This window comes from Nelusetta ayraudi, unplaced genomic scaffold (genome assembly GCF_046127955.1).
Source record: "Nelusetta ayraudi isolate G7.1 ecotype Tasmania unplaced genomic scaffold, CSIRO-AGI_Nayr_v1 ptg000042l, whole genome shotgun sequence".
Classification (NCBI taxonomy): Eukaryota; Metazoa; Chordata; class Actinopteri; order Tetraodontiformes; family Monacanthidae; genus Nelusetta; species Nelusetta ayraudi.
In genome coordinates this window covers 3,578,116-3,595,957 of record NW_027466092.1, presented here as the reverse complement: position 1 = coordinate 3,595,957, position 17,842 = coordinate 3,578,116, and the positions used below count along the sequence as shown (strand labels likewise).

The 17,842-nt window shown below is 45.5% G+C and overlaps 1 protein-coding gene across 3 annotated transcripts in view; it reads left to right on the top strand.

The window, feature by feature from the left end:
* Positions 1–17,842, top strand: part of dnah9 (dynein, axonemal, heavy chain 9) — a 156,519-nt gene that overhangs the window by 13,159 nt on the left and 125,518 nt on the right. For all 3 annotated transcript variants that reach the window (XM_076033699.1, XM_076033698.1, XM_076033700.1), the window contains exons 12-27: positions 1,633–1,759; positions 2,312–2,458; positions 3,101–3,209; positions 5,823–6,064; positions 6,257–6,392; positions 9,318–9,514; positions 9,585–9,847; positions 9,974–10,135; positions 11,585–11,807; positions 12,066–12,232; positions 13,658–13,801; positions 13,985–14,144; positions 15,663–15,818; positions 16,890–17,022; positions 17,100–17,377; positions 17,709–17,839. In XM_076033699.1, coding sequence (XP_075889814.1) covers positions 1,633–1,759; positions 2,312–2,458; positions 3,101–3,209; positions 5,823–6,064; positions 6,257–6,392; positions 9,318–9,514; positions 9,585–9,847; positions 9,974–10,135; positions 11,585–11,807; positions 12,066–12,232; positions 13,658–13,801; positions 13,985–14,144; positions 15,663–15,818; positions 16,890–17,022; positions 17,100–17,377; positions 17,709–17,839 — 2,775 coding nt within the window. The remainder of the gene's footprint in view (positions 1–1,632; positions 1,760–2,311; positions 2,459–3,100; positions 3,210–5,822; positions 6,065–6,256; positions 6,393–9,317; positions 9,515–9,584; positions 9,848–9,973; positions 10,136–11,584; positions 11,808–12,065; positions 12,233–13,657; positions 13,802–13,984; positions 14,145–15,662; positions 15,819–16,889; positions 17,023–17,099; positions 17,378–17,708; positions 17,840–17,842) is intronic.

The following is a 17,842-nucleotide window of genomic DNA, read 5'->3' as shown; positions in this document are numbered from 1 at the left end:
CCTGAAAAAAAGCCAACAAAAAAAGGACTTTCCAGGGAGTTCTGTGAGAGTCACACGTTATTGTTAGAAAACTGGGAAACTTTTCATTTGCACAAGACGATCGCCGTGAGAAAAAGTTTGGAAAGTTTGACTTTTTCTCCAGAAAATCTTAACAAGGAAAGATGCAAAACATGAAATGGTGTGTGTCAAGGTTCTCAGTCTTCACGGCCATTGTAATATTTCAAAATTAAGTTGAGGCAACTGGTCTGTTTGTTTGTTCTTTTTATTTATTTAACAAAACTCAGCTCAGTGGCCTCAACTTCTTCAACTTCAACATATAATGATGCAATCACGGTTTTGGTTGTCAGGATTTGTCACCACAAGTACAAACAGTGTCGGCAGAGCACATTTTCCTGCTGACACGGATGCTTACTTCCAAGAGGACCTTGACACAACACCTGACCGAAGGTGATGTCGCTGACATCGGATGGTTTTTAGAGCCCCTTGTGACATCACAAAGGTCATATTTCCAGATTACAGAGCATACTTCCTGAAAATAGGAGCATGCAAGCGAAGCAAAAGATGAACTTTACTCATTTCTTGGGAGCTCACTGGCAGGATAAAGACCCTCATTGTTCCTATACATTGTTGGAGAATTTAATTATTCATAATGTGGGACCTGGAAATTTAATACACTGTGTCAAATCAAAAATCAATGAGTTGACGAAGCCTATTCTGTGCGAAGCTGCGCTGCCTATGAATGAATGAATGTGACTTGGATCAATCCAGCCGTGAACAGAAATGTGAAGCGCCGCCCCAGCAGATTCCCATTCTTTGGGCTTTACATCCCTTGCAACCCCCCCACCCTGCAACCGCAGTAATAGAATGATGAACAACAGCATTTCTTTGCCCTCAATTTACTTCCCTCAGAAATTAGAGCCCTTGTTATGCTGTCATAATCACTGCCGCCGCCTCCGATGAGCAGCCTGCATTATTATACATATTCCAGCCGGGAGCAAGATGGCCACGCTCACTCATTACCCCCACAGACAAAATGCGCCGTGATTTATGGCCATGACCCAGGCGTTTGATTGCCTCTGCGTCTGCGGCGCCACTATCAGGAAATGAAGCTCGCGGCAGAAATCCAATAAGGAGCGAGCGGTGCGCCGCCCGAGTTCTCATCATAATTGTGGCTATTTACAGTTTGATATAGCTGTAGGGAGCCCTGACATATTCTCCGCTCCCGGCCAGATGAATCAGCATTTATCCCCACATTAGCCGCACATGCCTCCACCTGACCCTTCCCCGCCGCACCTTATTGTTTCCCGGGGACGGAGAGGCTGCTTGCGCCGCCGCTTCGCCTTGCGCCTCTGCTCGCGGCCACAGAGGAGGAGGAGGAGGGGAAAATTGCTCAATTGCATGCCTTTTAACTGCTCATTACGTCGCTGATGATAATTCACGTTGGGTTTTCACGCCTGTGGCTCTCATGAAAAAAACAAAACAAACTTAATAATAAAAAATGTTCTAGCCAGAGCATGAAACAGGGTTACCCCCCCCCCTTTTCTTTATGTATCATTTTTATTTCTTATAATTTATGTGATCATGACTTTAGTTGGATTGTGTATGCCGGATCCGGCTCCCTTTGTCTTGCAGATACTCGGCCAGCCTGTATGAGACGTGGACAGAGAGCGTGGGCGAGAGTTCCCAGTACAACCTCAGCCTGCCATTAATCAGCAGAGACCCAGGAACCCGGCTCATCTCAGTCAACTTCAGTCCACAGGTTTGTGCATGTGGGCAAACACACCCACACACACACACCCCCACACACACGCACAACAATCCAAGACAGGATGTTTGATGTGCTGCTGCCAATAAACCATTCCCAAGAATCGGGGCGCAAGTGATTTATTATTTTTGAGATAAATCGCAGTTCGCATCGCACTGCCCTTAGTCGTTATATTTTCTCATCTTCTCACAAAATATTCCTTCTTATTATTTTGAAGCAAGATGCTGTGGCATCTGTGAAGTTTGTGCTTTAAAAAAAAAAAAAAAACTTTACTTGCTGTCATTCGACTCTATGCACCTCTGTGGAAATAATACCCTTGGCGATTAATATTGTCTTTAGCGTCTTGCCCTAGCTTAGAGTTGGAGCTAGATGGTCCTCCTAGCGCCCCTCCCTCAGTGGTTCCAGAGCAGCTGTGAAAGCAGGACAGCTAGGTGACTGTCAGGAGGAAGAGTAGCTTAACAGCTCGACAGCAAGTCACCACATGGTGAATGTCTCTATATCTCCCTGTTTTTCGTGATAAACCCATGACTTCACTCCTGCTCACAGCTGGCATCTGTCCTGAGGGAAGTAAAGTACCTGGAGGCCAGACAGGCCGAGGCCATCCCTGAAACCGCAATGCAGATCTACACCACCAGGGGGCAGCTGTGGCAGCATGTAGCCAACCTGGAGCTAACAGCAGCCGGATACAATAAGGTTAGCTAAGAATGAACTTCACACGGCAGTGAAAACACACTGCATTTGCATGCAATTTGTAAATGAGATTTCAAACCATGACTTGCATTTGTTGAATTTATTCAACTGATTTCCGTGGGTACACAGAGTTTTTAAACAGACATATTTAATTCCCTGTTTATTCTAATAAGGATTTTAATTGTGTTTACTTACAAATTATCCACAGATGCTATCTAACACTTCTTTCTTTTGTTGGCCTTGATGGGAAACAGGCACAGGGGCAAAATGGCAATTTTAATAAAGCGGCATTAAACAATGAAGGGAACAATCTCCGATGTAATTAACTCCGTCTCACGGAGGACGGCTCCCACACAGCTCCACCACGCATACAGCCGCTGCCTCAATCAGATGATTACATATTAAAAAAAAAAAAAAAAAGAAAAAAAAAAACAGCTTCAGGTTGCTTAAAGTTCAACACCAATTAAGTCACGGCGACAGGGAAGCATCAGGAAAAAGTGGCTTTAATGAGGACGACATCCTGTCCTCATGCTCTGGGCTTATGTCTGACCTTTCGGTGGCCACACCGAGGTTTTATTAAAATGATATCTTCTGCGCACGCAAGTATTCCACCGCATCTCTCTTCCTCCCGCCGCCTGGCTGCAGGTGACCAGCTCCGTGCTGGATGTGGAGCAGCCACTGGTTCAGGCCCAGCTGGAGGCCATCGACGCCCAGCTCAGGAAGGCAGAGGGGAGTCTGAACTGGAACAGCCAAGGTCAGATAATGAGACATGTTTTGTTTTTGGAATCCTAATAACGAACGAATAACAAAAGGCTGGATTTGTGCCTTACGACCGAATCACTTTTCCCATGTGAGTGCGTCTGTTTGAAGGAGGCAATGTGTAGCTTTTGCTAATCAGACTGAAGTGAATGGCACTTTACCTTCCATTAAAAAAAGGATTCTGTGTCCTTACAGAATTGATGACCTTGTCATCCAAGATAATGTGTGTGTGTGTGTGTGTGTGTGTGTGTGTGTGTGTGTCTATTCTGATCTTTGTTTCATTCCACGCTAGAGAATTGCAGCCAAAAATGCTCACGTTTTTTTTAGCTTCCCACCGAAACTGATGCTATTGGTCTCATACTTTGCAAGCATAATTGAGCCGGTAAATACTGGGCAAAAATCCACAGGTGCTTTCCTTTATCTTATAAATTCTAGGAGATAGCAGGGTGCTCTGAGCTGCGCCACGGAAGAAATAGCTTTTGCATTTTGAAAACATAAACTAAGTGTAGGAAAGGTGTTCAATCATTGATAAGCTTTGCTTGATGCCTCGCTGGCAGTCATGTTTTTAATCTCCTCGACTCGAGGATTCCCTGAAGAATGTAGCGGGGATGAGAAGCATTCGCTGGGCGAGCTAATGCACCCGACTGTCTGTGGGAATAACCTCAGAGTCCCAGCGCAGAGCAGGCAGCAGGGGTGCACACACACACACACACACACACACACACACACACACACACACAGCCTCCATCACTCTGTGACAGTGTGTGTGTGTGTTTGCATGCATTCAGAATACTTAGCAGAGGCTGCTTAGGGCTTTTGGTCTGCTGTAGATTTATTTGGTGAAAGTGCAGAGATTGTCCGTCTTGTCAGTGCTGTATGTCTCCTGGCTTCAGCAACACTCAGTGTTGGCTTCATTTGAAGTGAATGTCCAACATTCCCTTCATTCCAGTTTTAAAGGATGTCTGGACTTGATTTGCATGCATCTATGCAGTCCTGGTATCAAATGCCAAATCAGTCAAAACTGTTAATCTGATTTGATATAGTTTTATTCTAGATTTTACCTTTAGAAACTTTCATTTATTATTTGTAGGTTGCTCCCAGCTGAAACCTTGGGTTTCCTTAGCAAGATGAGAAATCCTACAGAAAGAGAGAGAGATATAGCGGGGTACACAAATAAAGAAAGTCGTGCTGATTTTTCCGATTTTCCCCCTTCACAGCCAAGGTCGGCAAACACCAGATGATCTTATGTCTCATAAGATTATCCTATAAGATTATTCTGATGTCAGAGGTGTGTTAAGAGTCAATTTGTCCAGATAATCTCCCTGGAAAAGTCTCAGGGCCGATAATCATGAACAATTATTAAACTTTGTAAACTTTAAAAATCTTCTATGTGTGTGGAGAAAGAGGACGACTCTTGAGTCATGAGTCCCTGAAACAAATGTAGCCAATAAAGAAGTGAGCTGACTGAGGAACAAGAAATAAAAACAAGCATGGCCGACCTGACACAGGGTCCACAGCGTTCAGCGGATGTCACTGCAGTGTCAATTATACCCACCTGAGAACGTCTGAAATCACCAAGTTAAAAGTTAAGTGTTGAAACCTCAGAGATTTTGAGACGAAACAGCAACATCAAGTGGTTATGTTTTAGATTGCAGCACTATTTCACTCCCCCTCCCTCTCCCGAGTTTACCAGTGAACTACGGTGGCCTACACACAAACCTTGATATTGATCCACCTTCTTCTTTGTTGGTTTCTTTGAGGGCACAAGCAGTCACCCTAAATAGGCAGCTGTCAGGCAGCTGGATTGTCCACACCAGGCTTCCTTAGAAATGTGGTGGTGCAAAATGGCAGCCAACTGGGAGCAAGACCCTTCATCTATTTATTTTCTCATATATTAATAATAGCTGTTCTCTGGGCAAGAAAACCAATTGATTTGTATTGTATTGTAAGTATACACTTTTATTAATGTATTAATGTGCTGTATGTTAAGCTTTGACAAATATAAAAAATTATAGATCAGGAAAAATCAGGAAAATCACACTGGACCTTTTATGTCTTTGCTTATTCATGCGATCTCCAATATTTGTTTTTTGCAATTACTTTATTTGTGATTGTGTCTTTTGTTTTCAGTTTTGGGATTTTTCAATTAATAACAGTTACAAGACCACTATCACTTCCTTTTCTTCTTTGTCCTCTTTCTTGTTTCATGGTGTCCATATGAAAACAAGGAAGTTGGGAATTAGTTTGGTGGTCTCAACTTGGCTCGCTTCAAAGTGGTCAGAGTCTCCTTGGAGTGTTTGGATGTGCTTGAACAGATTCCCCAAGCTGTACTACTGTCTACCTCAGGGGCCGAAATGGCCCAGATTTGAAAAATACAACAAGTGTTGACCCAGTCAGCCTGTTATTTGGGCACTACGTCAGCCCACTCTAATACTTCAGTTACAGTTGTTCAGTCACCAGTCCACAGCATGTTCAAAGTTTAAAAATCATATTCAAGTTGCCTATCTGTCACAGACGGCGTTTACGGCCGTATTGCACATCGCCAAAGTAGAAAGTCTTGCGTCTTTGAACAGTCGCACACCCGCCTCCTTAATCCGCCTCCCTGCAGGCATTTGGCTGTACATCCAGGAGGTGCGCGACTCCGTCTGTGACCTGGAGAGCCGACTTCAGAGAGCCAAGGACAACGTGGAGGAAATCCAGAGCTGCATGCGGGCCTGGGCCGTCCCTGCGTTCGACAGGAGGGACGGCAAGAAAGACGCGCTGCTCAGCCTGGAGGACAGGGCCGAGAGGCTGGACAGCTTCTACAGCCTGGTGCGCTCCTCCGGGGAGAAGATCCACTTCCTGCTGAAGGTGGGGAGGAAACACGCGCTGGCGTTTGCGTGTCAGACGGGCTTTCGGGTTTCATCCGTGTTTCATCACTCCGAGGGGCTTATTATGTAGTCAGCACTTCCCCCATTTGCTTTGAAATCTTTCACGGCTATTCTCCGAAAAAAAACGGGCCGCGGCTGTCGAGCGTGAGCCTCACGTCCTGTCGCGTCTTAGAAAAATCTGGAGCTGCTCGGAGGGGAGCCGGCCTCGGAGGAGTGGAGGGCCTACGTGGAATACGTTGACGACATGGTCATCGACGGCTTCTTCAATGGCATCGAGTGCTCGCTGAAGTTCTTCCTGGATAACACAGGTGGGCTGACACACACATGCATATTTATGATGTTTCGCAGGAGGAAGAGGAGAAGGACATTCTCTTGTTTATAGCTTGATATTTTTAGCACCTTGGGTCCGGTCGTGTTTCCGTTTTGTTTGGGGCTCCATTGTCTGCTGGGAAAACTGCCGACATGGTCGATGCAGCAAATTAAAGGTTGTTTTTTTTTTTATCAACATAACTTAAACAACAAAAGGGGCAAAGATGAGGTGTGTAGGTCAGTGAATCAGCAATATCAGTGCATATGCATGGACATTCTAAAATAGTGCTGTGGGTTAGAAGAAAATGAAAACAAAGAGGGGGAGAGCATGAGGAACACACACACACACACACACACAGGTTTCACGGTCTGACTCTCCGATCAGTCGAGTCGTACGGTTGCAATAAGGAGCCTTGAGCGCACCAAGGTGTCGCCCTCGTGACCCCCACTTAAGACTCAACACTGCAGCCGCCACCAGCATTATATAACAGGGTCATCAGTGAGGCTCGGATGAATATCTCACAGGGTCAGAAATGTAGTTTGCTGACAGGTCAGGTGGAACCTTGATAAGGTTTCCTGATGTTTTTCTTCCCTCCCTATCATCTGGCACTCACCAAAAAGCTACATTTGCACCACCTGGTTTGTCACGTTGTCACTATTCCAACTCTTCTAACCTTGTGAAGGTGATACGATGGATCAGAGGGATGTGTTTGTATCCTTAATGCTAAGGCTGTTTTTTTGTTTTGTTTTTTTTACATTTTCATTTCCCCTTTGGCCAAACTTAGAAAGTAATAAACATCCATTCTTTTAATACAACATGTTTTGTTCAGTCCATCAATGCGTCTGAATCAGGGCATCTCCCTCTACAGTTGCTTTGTTCTCTTTGCTCCAGCAAGGTTTAACCCTCCAACCATCATCGGCCATTCAGCGGTGAATGGTTGTTGTTGAGGTGCGTCAGCGGGGACACAATCTCATCGCTCACTAATTTAAATAAGCTTTTCTTTCTGTGCGCAGCATTGATTGTTTAGGAATATATTTCACAGCCCTGATGGCTTTAATAGTGTGCCGTTTGAGAAGAGATGGCATTAAAGCTTTTGTTTCTCTCCAAAGATAAAGAAAAAACCTCAGCCGTCTTTTCTTCAAACCTCTTTTTGTTTCCCTGGACCAGCTGGGTGAAGAACTGCAAAGGAGTTTGCTTTTTTTTTTGTGCCGCACCGGTGTTTTGATGCACTGAAGTGCATTCTGCTCTTTGCCACGTTTTAATCAGCTGGAGAGATTAGAGCCGTCCGTTTATAGCCGGCTCCAAATGACCATATATTTCAAGTCAGGGCCCAGCCTTAATAGTGTCTCCCCAATGATGGAATCCTCCTTTATGAATGTGCTACCACTGTTGTCGCACAGCCAGACAGGAGCTGCCAAACGTCTAAACGCGGTATCAAAAAAAAAAGAAATGCTGCGGCCCTGCTAGCCTGCCTCGACAGCGAACCGACAACATTCCCCCGCCGCTGCCAGGCTTTTAGCAACATGCCCTCCAGGGGGATCGCCATGTTGTCGGGGTCTTCGCCTCTGCTGGCTGCACACATGAAAAAAAAAAAAAAAGAGGCCTGGACTGGCTTTGCTGGCAGCAGTTGTGTCAACAAATTTCAAATGGACTGGGACGAGGTTCCAGATGGGCTGCTGCCAGGCCGACGCCGCGTCCAGTTCTTCTTCTTGGACTTTATCCCGACATGTTTCCTTCCTCTTCGTTCAGCGTCTTCAAACGGCCTTTCATGATCGGGGAGGTTCTGTCGAGGGTGAAGTGACCTGGAAATATCTCGGCGCCGCAGTCCTCCGGAGGGGTCCAGCTCTGGGGACGCTACGCAGCAGCGTGCATTTTTCTTTGCGTCTCCTGTCTATGAGGCCTTCCACTCACTCCGCTAATCCATATCATAACGTCATGAATTGATAACACCGCAGCCTGGTGTGCGTCACTTCGCCAGGAGGAAATCCAAGCCAAGCAACGTCGCTCAGTTCTGTCGTGAGTTGAGATTCAGCGGCTTTTCAGAGATAATGCACAGAATAAGTTGGCCGGTCGAGTGACTATGTTATGTAAAACGGAGGGGCATTGCCACAGTTGCGGGTCACACTTCATATTTAGACTTGATAAAGTCGGAAAACAACCTCTAGGGCTTGAAGCTTGCCACGGATGTATTCTTTCTGTCATCTGCATTCGATCACGGGTGTGTTTTCCCCGCCAGACTCTGTTATTTCTTTGCCAGACTGATTGAACAGCGAAGGCGAAGGAAGTGCTCGTCTCCGTCCCTCAGATTTAGATTTTAAGTGATGTAGACCCTCATTCTGTTGCTTTTTTATTGCAAGCTGATTGCTATTTGGGAGCACGTATTGGAAGCCTGCAACCTTTACTGCATTTCAAAACCATCCAAATTCTTTTTCATGCAAAAGCTATTAACCAGAGCGGCAATAACTTCCTTGGTGTTATTGTGTAATTTGTGCAGCAATGCATTTTATAGCGTTTGTTCATCTCACGTGCCCTGTGGCTGCACAATAGAACGGAAATTTACGGCCATCGCTGTATTAGCATGTGCAATATATGTATTGCAGTGGTCCGTTAGTCTCGAAAGATATTCAAATTGATATTTTTATTCTATTTTTTTTCTCTTTTTGTGTTATTGCTCTCTCTCACACAGCCTAGAACTGAATCCTGGTGGTATAACCTTTATACTTTTATAAGGAATTTTTGACAGTTGGGTACAAAATTAATTTTTTGATGCCTGATCTAAATAACAATTATTTGTTACGTTTAAATATAGAGAATTCAAACAAATTTAGAATACAAGGTCTTAGAAATATTGCCCCTTCTTAACCCTTTAGGTTTGTTTTCTCATATTCATGACAAAGTTTGTAATTCTTCCCTGCGAGTGCAGATCAGAGGGCACCTGTGGCTCCGCTGTTTGAAGCCCAACTGGACCTGAAGGTGCCCGACATGGTGTTCTCTCCACCTCTGGAGCTCGGGGCAGGTGACAGCTTCTTCGAGCTGGTGGAGAGTCTCGTCGACGACGTGTTCAGAATCTCCTCGTTGGTGCCGCGCCTGGCCCAGCGCAGCCCCTCCCCCCACTACCAGGTATAGCGACCGGTCGTTGTTTTCACGAGTTAATACCTGCTGCAGCAATCACTCCCTCGCGTTCCCTCAGGCCGACGTGGAGTCCATGGCCGAGCTGGCCGAGATGCGTCACCTCCTCATGGAGCGAGTGCAGGGCGTCATGGCAACCTGCTGCGAGTTCCGCAGCTCCCTGGAGCGCTACGGCTACCTCTACATGGACGACAGGAAGGAGTTCATGCGTCACTTTCTGCAGTATGGTCGAGGTTTCAGCAGCCAAGACATGGAGGCTTTTGCAGAGGAAAGCCTCCCGGAGAGCCCGCCAACTCTGGAGAACTTCAGGGAGCAGGTGGACCGGTGGGTTCGACTCAGGCGACATGTTCTCCTCTGTAACATCTGGCTAGGGTTCATCTTAAGGGTTCCATTAGTGTAGTTACAACATACAAACAAGGGTTTGAGTTGTGTTTGAAATGCGTTTGCAAGGTATGAGAAGATTTACGTGGAGGTGCAAGCCATGGAGCCGGTTCAGGTGTTCCACGGATGGATGAGGGTGGACGGACGCATCATGAAAAGTGCCTTGCTCAACGTTATCAAAAAGTGGAGCTTCATGTTCAAACAGCATCTCATTGACCATGTGACTGACAGGTGGGTAGAGGTACCTCAGTGCTGATTCATAGTGTTGAACTGGTGAATAGAGATCATACGCTTTCTACCTACTTGATGCTCAGGCTTCTACAGCTTGTGAAGTCCAGCAGATATATATTGTGAATATTTATAATGTTGTAGTTTTTTTTTTAATTATTTTATACTACTCGCCTAAAGTTTGGGGTGTTGGGGCTTTGTAAGGACATTTCAAAATGCTAAATCCTAAAACTCTCCATAACCTTAAGATTAAGTATGGAAAAACAAAACACAAAAATAAGTGTCCAATCTGGATATTTAAGTTAAGGCAACTGGATCGTTGCCTTAACTTAACTTTCAATACTACGGTGATCTGGAGAACAGATGAACCTTCACAGACACACAAGCCTGACCTCGAATCAGCCATCATCATGTTCTGGTTGGTATTTAGATGATCCTGTTAATAATGTTTACATTTGGACATCATGGGACTCAGAGAACACCTCACAAAAAGGTCATATGATGAATTATTGAGACACTGACTGATGTTTTGTTGTGGTTTGAGATGAGGAAATTATCCATGCTGCGACTGCCTTACTTTCATGACAGAGTTCACTTTAACAAACTTTTCAAACTTTGTAAATTTCAACTTTTAGTATTCTCCATCAATTTTACCCAAAAGTTGAATATTCCTAACTTTTTTTGAGTAGTGTATAATCATTCTTCCCTGACATCCACACCTAGAATTCCTTGCTGTCAATGAGTGAGTATAGGTGCACTCCAGTATTTCGCCATCAAGCCAGTTAAAAAACACATTCCAAATGAGAGATCGGCAAGTTGACAGCAGCTGATGCTAAAGCTTCATTAAATGATGTCATAAAATATTTTGAGATTGGGAGCTGACTGGGCCTGAGGATTGTCTTGCTGAATGCCAGTTTCGCACAGCAAGAAAATGTTCTTTCAATCTTCCAAACTTCCAAACATATTGTCTAGTGCAGGCATGGGCAAACTACAGCCTGGGGACCATATGCGGCCCATTTAGCATTTTAATCCGGTTTTCTGAACTGGAAGAAATTATGTTAACATTAAGTAAATAATAAAATAGCTGAATTTCCTCCATTCTTTCAGTGTTTCAAGAGTAATTTCAATAAAGAGTTAAATACTGTGGGGCTTCGAAAGTACATATTTTGTTGAAACCCTTTTATTCATATTCAATTGCCATGAAAGCACGTTTTCCACATATCACATGATATATTTTTCCTCCTATGAGGTGAGTCACCAAAACACTCCAGCCATCTGCTGCTGCTCCGGCCCCTCTGTCGCATTTTAGAACCTGCTGTGACCCAGCAGTCAAAAAGTTTCCCACCCCTGCTCTGGTGTTTGTACTCAATGGCTTGTAGTTTCTGCACTTCCCATCATTTTCTCCCTGTCCTTGAGGAGACCATCACATTTCTCCCACCGCCTCCCCTCCAGTCTTTCAGATCTAGAGAGCTTCATCAGCGCGGCTGCGGCCGGCCTGAGCCAGAGTGTGCAGGAGGGCGACTACGGCGGCCTGGTGGAGGTCATGGGTCACCTGCTGGCCGTGAAGGAAAGACAACACATGACAGACTCCATGTTTGAGCCGCTGCAGCAAACCATCGCCCTCTTGAAGGTCTACGAGCAGGAGCTGCCCGACATCGTCTATAAACAGTTGGAGGTGAGGAGCCGACTCTCTGTCACGTCACCTTCTCTTTACTGCCACGTATTCTTTCTTTTCCCTCCCCCAGCTGTGGCAGGGACATTACTTTTTCTTTGTGCCGTTCAATTGCCCATCTCCTCTCTGTTCTCCGGCTCCTGGCAATTTATCATCTGTCACTCCTGCCGGCGCTGCTTTTCTTCTCCTTCTCCGTATCTCCCCCACCTCTCTGTCTGTCTGTCTGTCTGTCTGTCTGCTTGGCTGCCCGTCCCACTGCAGGAGTTGCCGGAGAAGTGGAACAACGTGCGCAAGCAGGCCACGCTGGTCAAACAGCAGGTGGCGCCGCTGCAGGCCATCGAGATGGCCGGCCTGCGTCGGAAGTGCGCCTCGTTCGATGTGGAGCAGCACACCTTCAGGGAGAGTTTCCGGACCGGAGGGCCCTTCAGGTAGCAGTAGAGGATGTACAGCATGCGTGAAGTCTTTTCAGAAAATGTGCGCTAAAACATGCAGTCCAGGAAATCGGACTTCTGTGGTGTCACAAAGGGCAGCGATGCCTCTGACGGCTCAGAGGAAACAGCCCTAGGCGGGAGTTTCTCTCTCTGAGCCTTGTTCCCTTAAAAACATATGGAAGGTCAAACATGTCAGCAATAAGTTAAAAAGGAGGTTTTTTTTAGCACCAGCCAGGCTAATGATCAAGTATTACATTCCTGATGCCTCTTCATTGCATAACTTCTAACATGTAATAAAGATGAGCATTTTTTTCAACAGCTGACTGTAAAAGAAAGTAACATTAAACTTGCAGAAAATGTCAGAAAATGTCAGAAAAAAAAACACATTTTTTTTTATACATTTATGAAAAAAATTACTTTAATTTACAAACTTAAGCAAAATGATGAAGATCAACTCTACTAAGACAAAAACCAGTTTGGCCAAGAGGAGGAACAAACCGCTTGGATACCTCCCTCTGCTAAGCTGAGAGAACTACCCCAGCCCCCTATATGACATCAAAAAGGGCTGCTCTCCAGAAAAACGTGTTTTTGCACGCAATTTCTCAAAAGTGGACCAAGCCAATGAAGTTGGACAGTCGGACATAAATTGATTTAAAAGCCAATTTGGGAATATTACTGCCAACAGCAAACCATCTGTTGAGACAGTTTCAGTTACATGTGTTTCATTAAATCAATTGCTGTGCCCCATAAACACGAGTGACTGATAAATATGGCCACATATTTATGTGTTGGAGGCGATTTGATGATGGTCGGTTATCAAGAAATTTTCTCGCTGAGGATCAGCAGGCTGAAATGTAGCTTTAAATCAGAGCGAGAGCGTCAATGTTGGCCCAGTAATCAAGATGAAACAGTTGACACGGTTTTCCTTCCTAAGTTCAGTGGAGAGCATTGAAGCAACACAGAGGCTGTCATCGCTTTTTTTTCCTTTTTTTTTCACCCCTTTTTTTTTTTTTATCCCAAATTAGAGAACTGTTATCTCAGGCCTCTCACATCCGACGAGGCTAATTGAATCTTAACCTAATGATAATTAATTCATAGGTGGAGATGCTTCGTCATAATGTATAATTGTCAGATGAGTTATGTGGGTAATTGGTCTCTTAATAACCTGGTGATTATTTCCCCATTAATGTCCTGCAAGTCATTGTTAATTGTCGCAGCGTGCGTTTAGTGCTGGAGCCTTGTGGTCTCGCGGTGCTGCGGCCAAGTCAGGCTTGGCATAAAGTGCAGCCCTTCATTACCAAAACACCGCCTGATTTATACTGGGCCTGTGCAAATCTGTGTGTGTGTGTGTGTGTGTGTGTGTGTGTGTGCGTGTGCGTGTGTGTGTGATGGCTGCCTGTGGGGGCTCATGCATCCGTCCAGGTTTGACAGCGAGCGTCCCTACCAGATGTTGGAGGATTTCCACCGGCAGATCCAGGAGCGGGAGGCAGTGATGGCCTCGCTGGTGGAGTCTGCCAGCCTGTTCGAGGTCAGCGTCTCCGACTACAAACAGCTCCGACAATGCAGGTAAAAAGCCCAGAGCAGGAAGCAGGGAAGAAAACACACACAGCCTGTGCCAAATGAGAAACTAATAAGCCTGTGTTGTAGAGGCTGTTTTTCATTCTGGGTTTGTTATGTGAAAAGTTGCACTCCTTACATTTAACGTTTTGGATTTATTTTCTTTTGTCAAACCTTGCCTTGGCTGTCCAGACGTGAGGTGGGCCTGCTGAAGGAGCTGTGGGACATGATCGACTTGGTGGAGTCCAGTATGGCTGCGTGGAGAACCACTTCCTGGAGGGAGATTAACGTGGAGGAAATGGAGCTGCAATGCAAGCGCTTCTCCCGAGAAATACGCAGCCTGGATAAAGAAGTAAGAGGAGGCGGCACACGAAAAAAGTGGCTCACGGCTAAGTGAACAGTCTCAAAATGTCACCTGGCATGCCGACAAGTCTGAATAGTTAGGATTTATCTCACTCATCCATTTGGCAAAGAGCCCAGAGACTGGGCTCAGAGATGGGAGGAAGGTGATTGAAGGCACTTTCTGTCAAACACAATCAAAGCTAAGCTACGTGTTAGCGCAGAGCCGCCATGTTTAACCAAACTCTTACTGAGTCATTCTGCGTTTAAAAAGTGTCGTCAATCAAGAAAAGTCCTCAGCGCTGCTGCTATTCTCTTCTTTTAATGTGAGAATGTCTCACATTCTGATAGCAGCGGCCTTCGTTTACACCTCAGGTTTTCTTCTTGGTCTCCTTTAGTGGTTTTTCAGAACATATTGAAGCAGTTTTGATTTTGTTCTCTCGCATTCCGTCTCTTTGCCCGCTCCCAGAAGCGACTCGTTCACCTGGAGACTAAATGAAAACGTTTGTCTATTGAAAGCTGGCAAAATGGATGAAACTTGAGCCCTCCAGCTTCAGCACCAAGCTGTACAAACCCTGGCTCCAATGTTCCCACTCCCACTTGAAGGCAGGCGGCGCAGCAGCTCGCTATAAGAGGGCGTTCCAATTCATTTGAGGAGCGCAGCTCTCGTTTGAAATTTAAGAGCCGACGCCCAGAGAGGTTTGCTCAAATCTAACCTGCAGCCGCTAGCTAGCACGTAAGTAGCTTCTTGGCATAAAACAGCAGCTGCCTTAAAAAGCGGCTTTTATTTTGAAAAAGCTAATTCAATCCATTACACAAAGTGTTGGTTTGTGTGAACGCCTTTAAGTTTAAGCCAGACGGGATCTTTGACATCGCTTGTTTCATTGACTTGCACACTTTTCATGCTACAAAGTGCTTGTGTGCCTTGTGCACGTAGAGGAAAAACCACGAGGACACAAGACAAATGGTTTGGCCACAAGTCGACAGGGATTCTCTGGCACGTGAACAAATGGTGGGACTTATCCAGTGACGGTGGATAGATGAACTGAGAGAAAATGTGTTTTGCTTGTGAAAAGAGCGAATGTGTCTGAGCGCCCAGCGTTTTATTATATTCCAAAGAAATCAAACAATCATTATGCATAGTTTTTTTTTTTTGTTTTTTTTTTTTAACTTGAACTATTCCTGAGGGGTTCATTACCCCTAATTTAGTATTTAAATTCAAATGTGCATTAAAGGGCCATATGTTAGCATTTTGTCTATATTTGCACATAAAGATTGAAAGGCTAATGATTTAGATTAACAGCCAATTAGGCGTTGCTGTACATTGTGCCTCGCTCAGAGCCATTTGAATAGTTAATGCTAAAGGTATGCAGCACTGCCCCTCCGGCTATACAATTAACTGCGGCTGGGAGTCTCACTGCCATCAGCAGGTCTGTGAAGCGCCCATCTAAACGCCTGCGTGTAAATGAAAGCCGACTCTTCAGCGGGAGAAGCCCCCGTGCACTGATCCCGAGTACTGCGTGTCTGACAGGTTCGAGCGTGGGAAGCCTTCGCGGGGTTGGACAGCAAAGTGAAGAACCTTCTCGTCTCCCTGCGGGCCGTGGCCGAGCTCCAGAACCCGGCCATACGGAGCCGACACTGGCACCAGCTGATGGCTGCCACCGGAGTTCGCTTCACCATGGACCAGGTTCACGCCTCCTTCTGTTGATATTGTGGACATTATATGTTTTAGTGGTGCACACAAAAGGGGCCAACCCTGACAAAGCAGTGAAAAAAGCTTCACTTTTGCGCAGCTTCCTGATGCAGTGAACATTTCTATCATTTACTGCCATTATCGACTGTTTCTTCCACATTATTATCGTTGTCATTATTGTGCTTTATTGGAAGACCTGTTACTCGCGCCATGCTCTCTGCTTTTTAAAGCTCGTTAAAAGGCCGTTTTGATGTTGATTCAGTTGCAAACACGTTCACATAATCCAACTGTGTTATATGGGCCGTAAAGTAATCAAGCGTGGAGTCTTTTCCCGTTGAACAATTTCTATAAAACGTGAAATAACTGCAAGCTTAATGGAAACGTTTTACTCATTACTTTATTTACTTAATTTAATATTACTTAATTTGCGGCAGAGCTGTTTTCCCTTCGAGCCATTTGTCTGCAGTATGCACAGCCATTGCTGTGTCCCCTTCCCGATGGTTTTTAGTCTGTCCATGATGGTGAGAGACCAAAAACCAGAAGATACAACTGAATTTCAGGCATTTTTTATGTGTTGCTTGTGAAACGCAGGATAAAAGAAAATGGTTGAAAAGAGTTAATGAATCATACACTAGTGTAATCATTTGAATCCTGACGATTCAAGAGGTACATATACTAATACCTAATGGAGTTAACATTTACAATGCTTTTTTTCCCTGCCCTCTTCCTTGATGTGGAGTGTGTTTACTTCAAGGAATAAAAGGTTTACAGGCAAAAGGGCTACTCAAGTCTAAAGCACCTGAGTGGCCTCCGGTTATGTTAATACAGCTTCATTTGTTGCATATTTATGGAAATGAATTTTGGAGTAGATAAAAAAAACAAAAAAAACAAGAAAGCATTTCGATAGCAAGTGTACGTTTTAAATGAAACCCAAGGATGCATAAATGTTCAATGACAACCTTTAAAAAAATATATTTATATATTTATATTTTTTCGAACAAAGTAATGTTCCAGATGTTCCAGACAATGTAAAACATTGTAAAACACAGTTCTCTCTCTGAACAGGACACAACTCTGGCTGACCTGCTGCAGCTGAACCTGCACTGTTTCGAGGAGGAGGTGAGAGGGATCGTGGACAGGGCCGTCAAGGAGATGGGGATGGAGAAGGTCCTCTCGGAGCTCAACTCCACATGGACAGGTGGCCGAATCCTAACATCCGTCATCATTCCACCCGCGCTTTCTCCGTGACTCAGAGTGTCCTTTGCAAAACTCAAGGTATGCAGTTCCGGTACGAGGCCCACCACCGCACCCAGGTGCCCCTGCTGCGCTCCGACGAGGAGCTGATCGAGACGCTGGAGGACAACCAGGTGCAGCTGCAGAACCTCATGACCTCCAAGCACATCGCCCACTTCCTGGACGAGGTGTCCGCGTGGCAGGGCAAGCTGTCGGTGGCCGACTCCGTCATCGCCATTTGGTTCGAGGTGCAGCGCACGTGGACGCACCTGGAGAGCATCTTCATCGGCTCCGAGGACATCCGCTCGCAGATGCCCGAGGTGACGGCGCCGAGCCAATCGATCGCTTTCGAGTCGACACGGGAGCGAGGCGCACCGAGAAGGCCTGCGGGTTCTAACCTGACAAGCGTGGGGAGCTCGCACATATCGTCTGTCAATTTGAAACAAGCTCTAATTGGTCTGTACCTCCAGTTTAGGAACTTAAGACGCGGTGACTTCTTAATTGCTCCCAAGGTGTCTGGTTTGAGCTTAAACCCAGATGTTTGCTGTTAAAACCGGAGGGTTATTTTTTTTCCTTCTTTTTTTTTTTTTTTCAAAAAAAACCTCTCCTTAATTCCTCCGGCTGGGACTCCCTTGTGAAATTGCTCCACAGGACTCAAGGCGCTTTGAAGGCATTGATGCAGATTTCAAAGGGCTGGCAGACGCGATGCATCAAACGCCCAACGTGGTGGAGGCCACCAACAAACCAGGGCTGTTTGGTAAATTGGAGGACATCCAGAGCAGGTG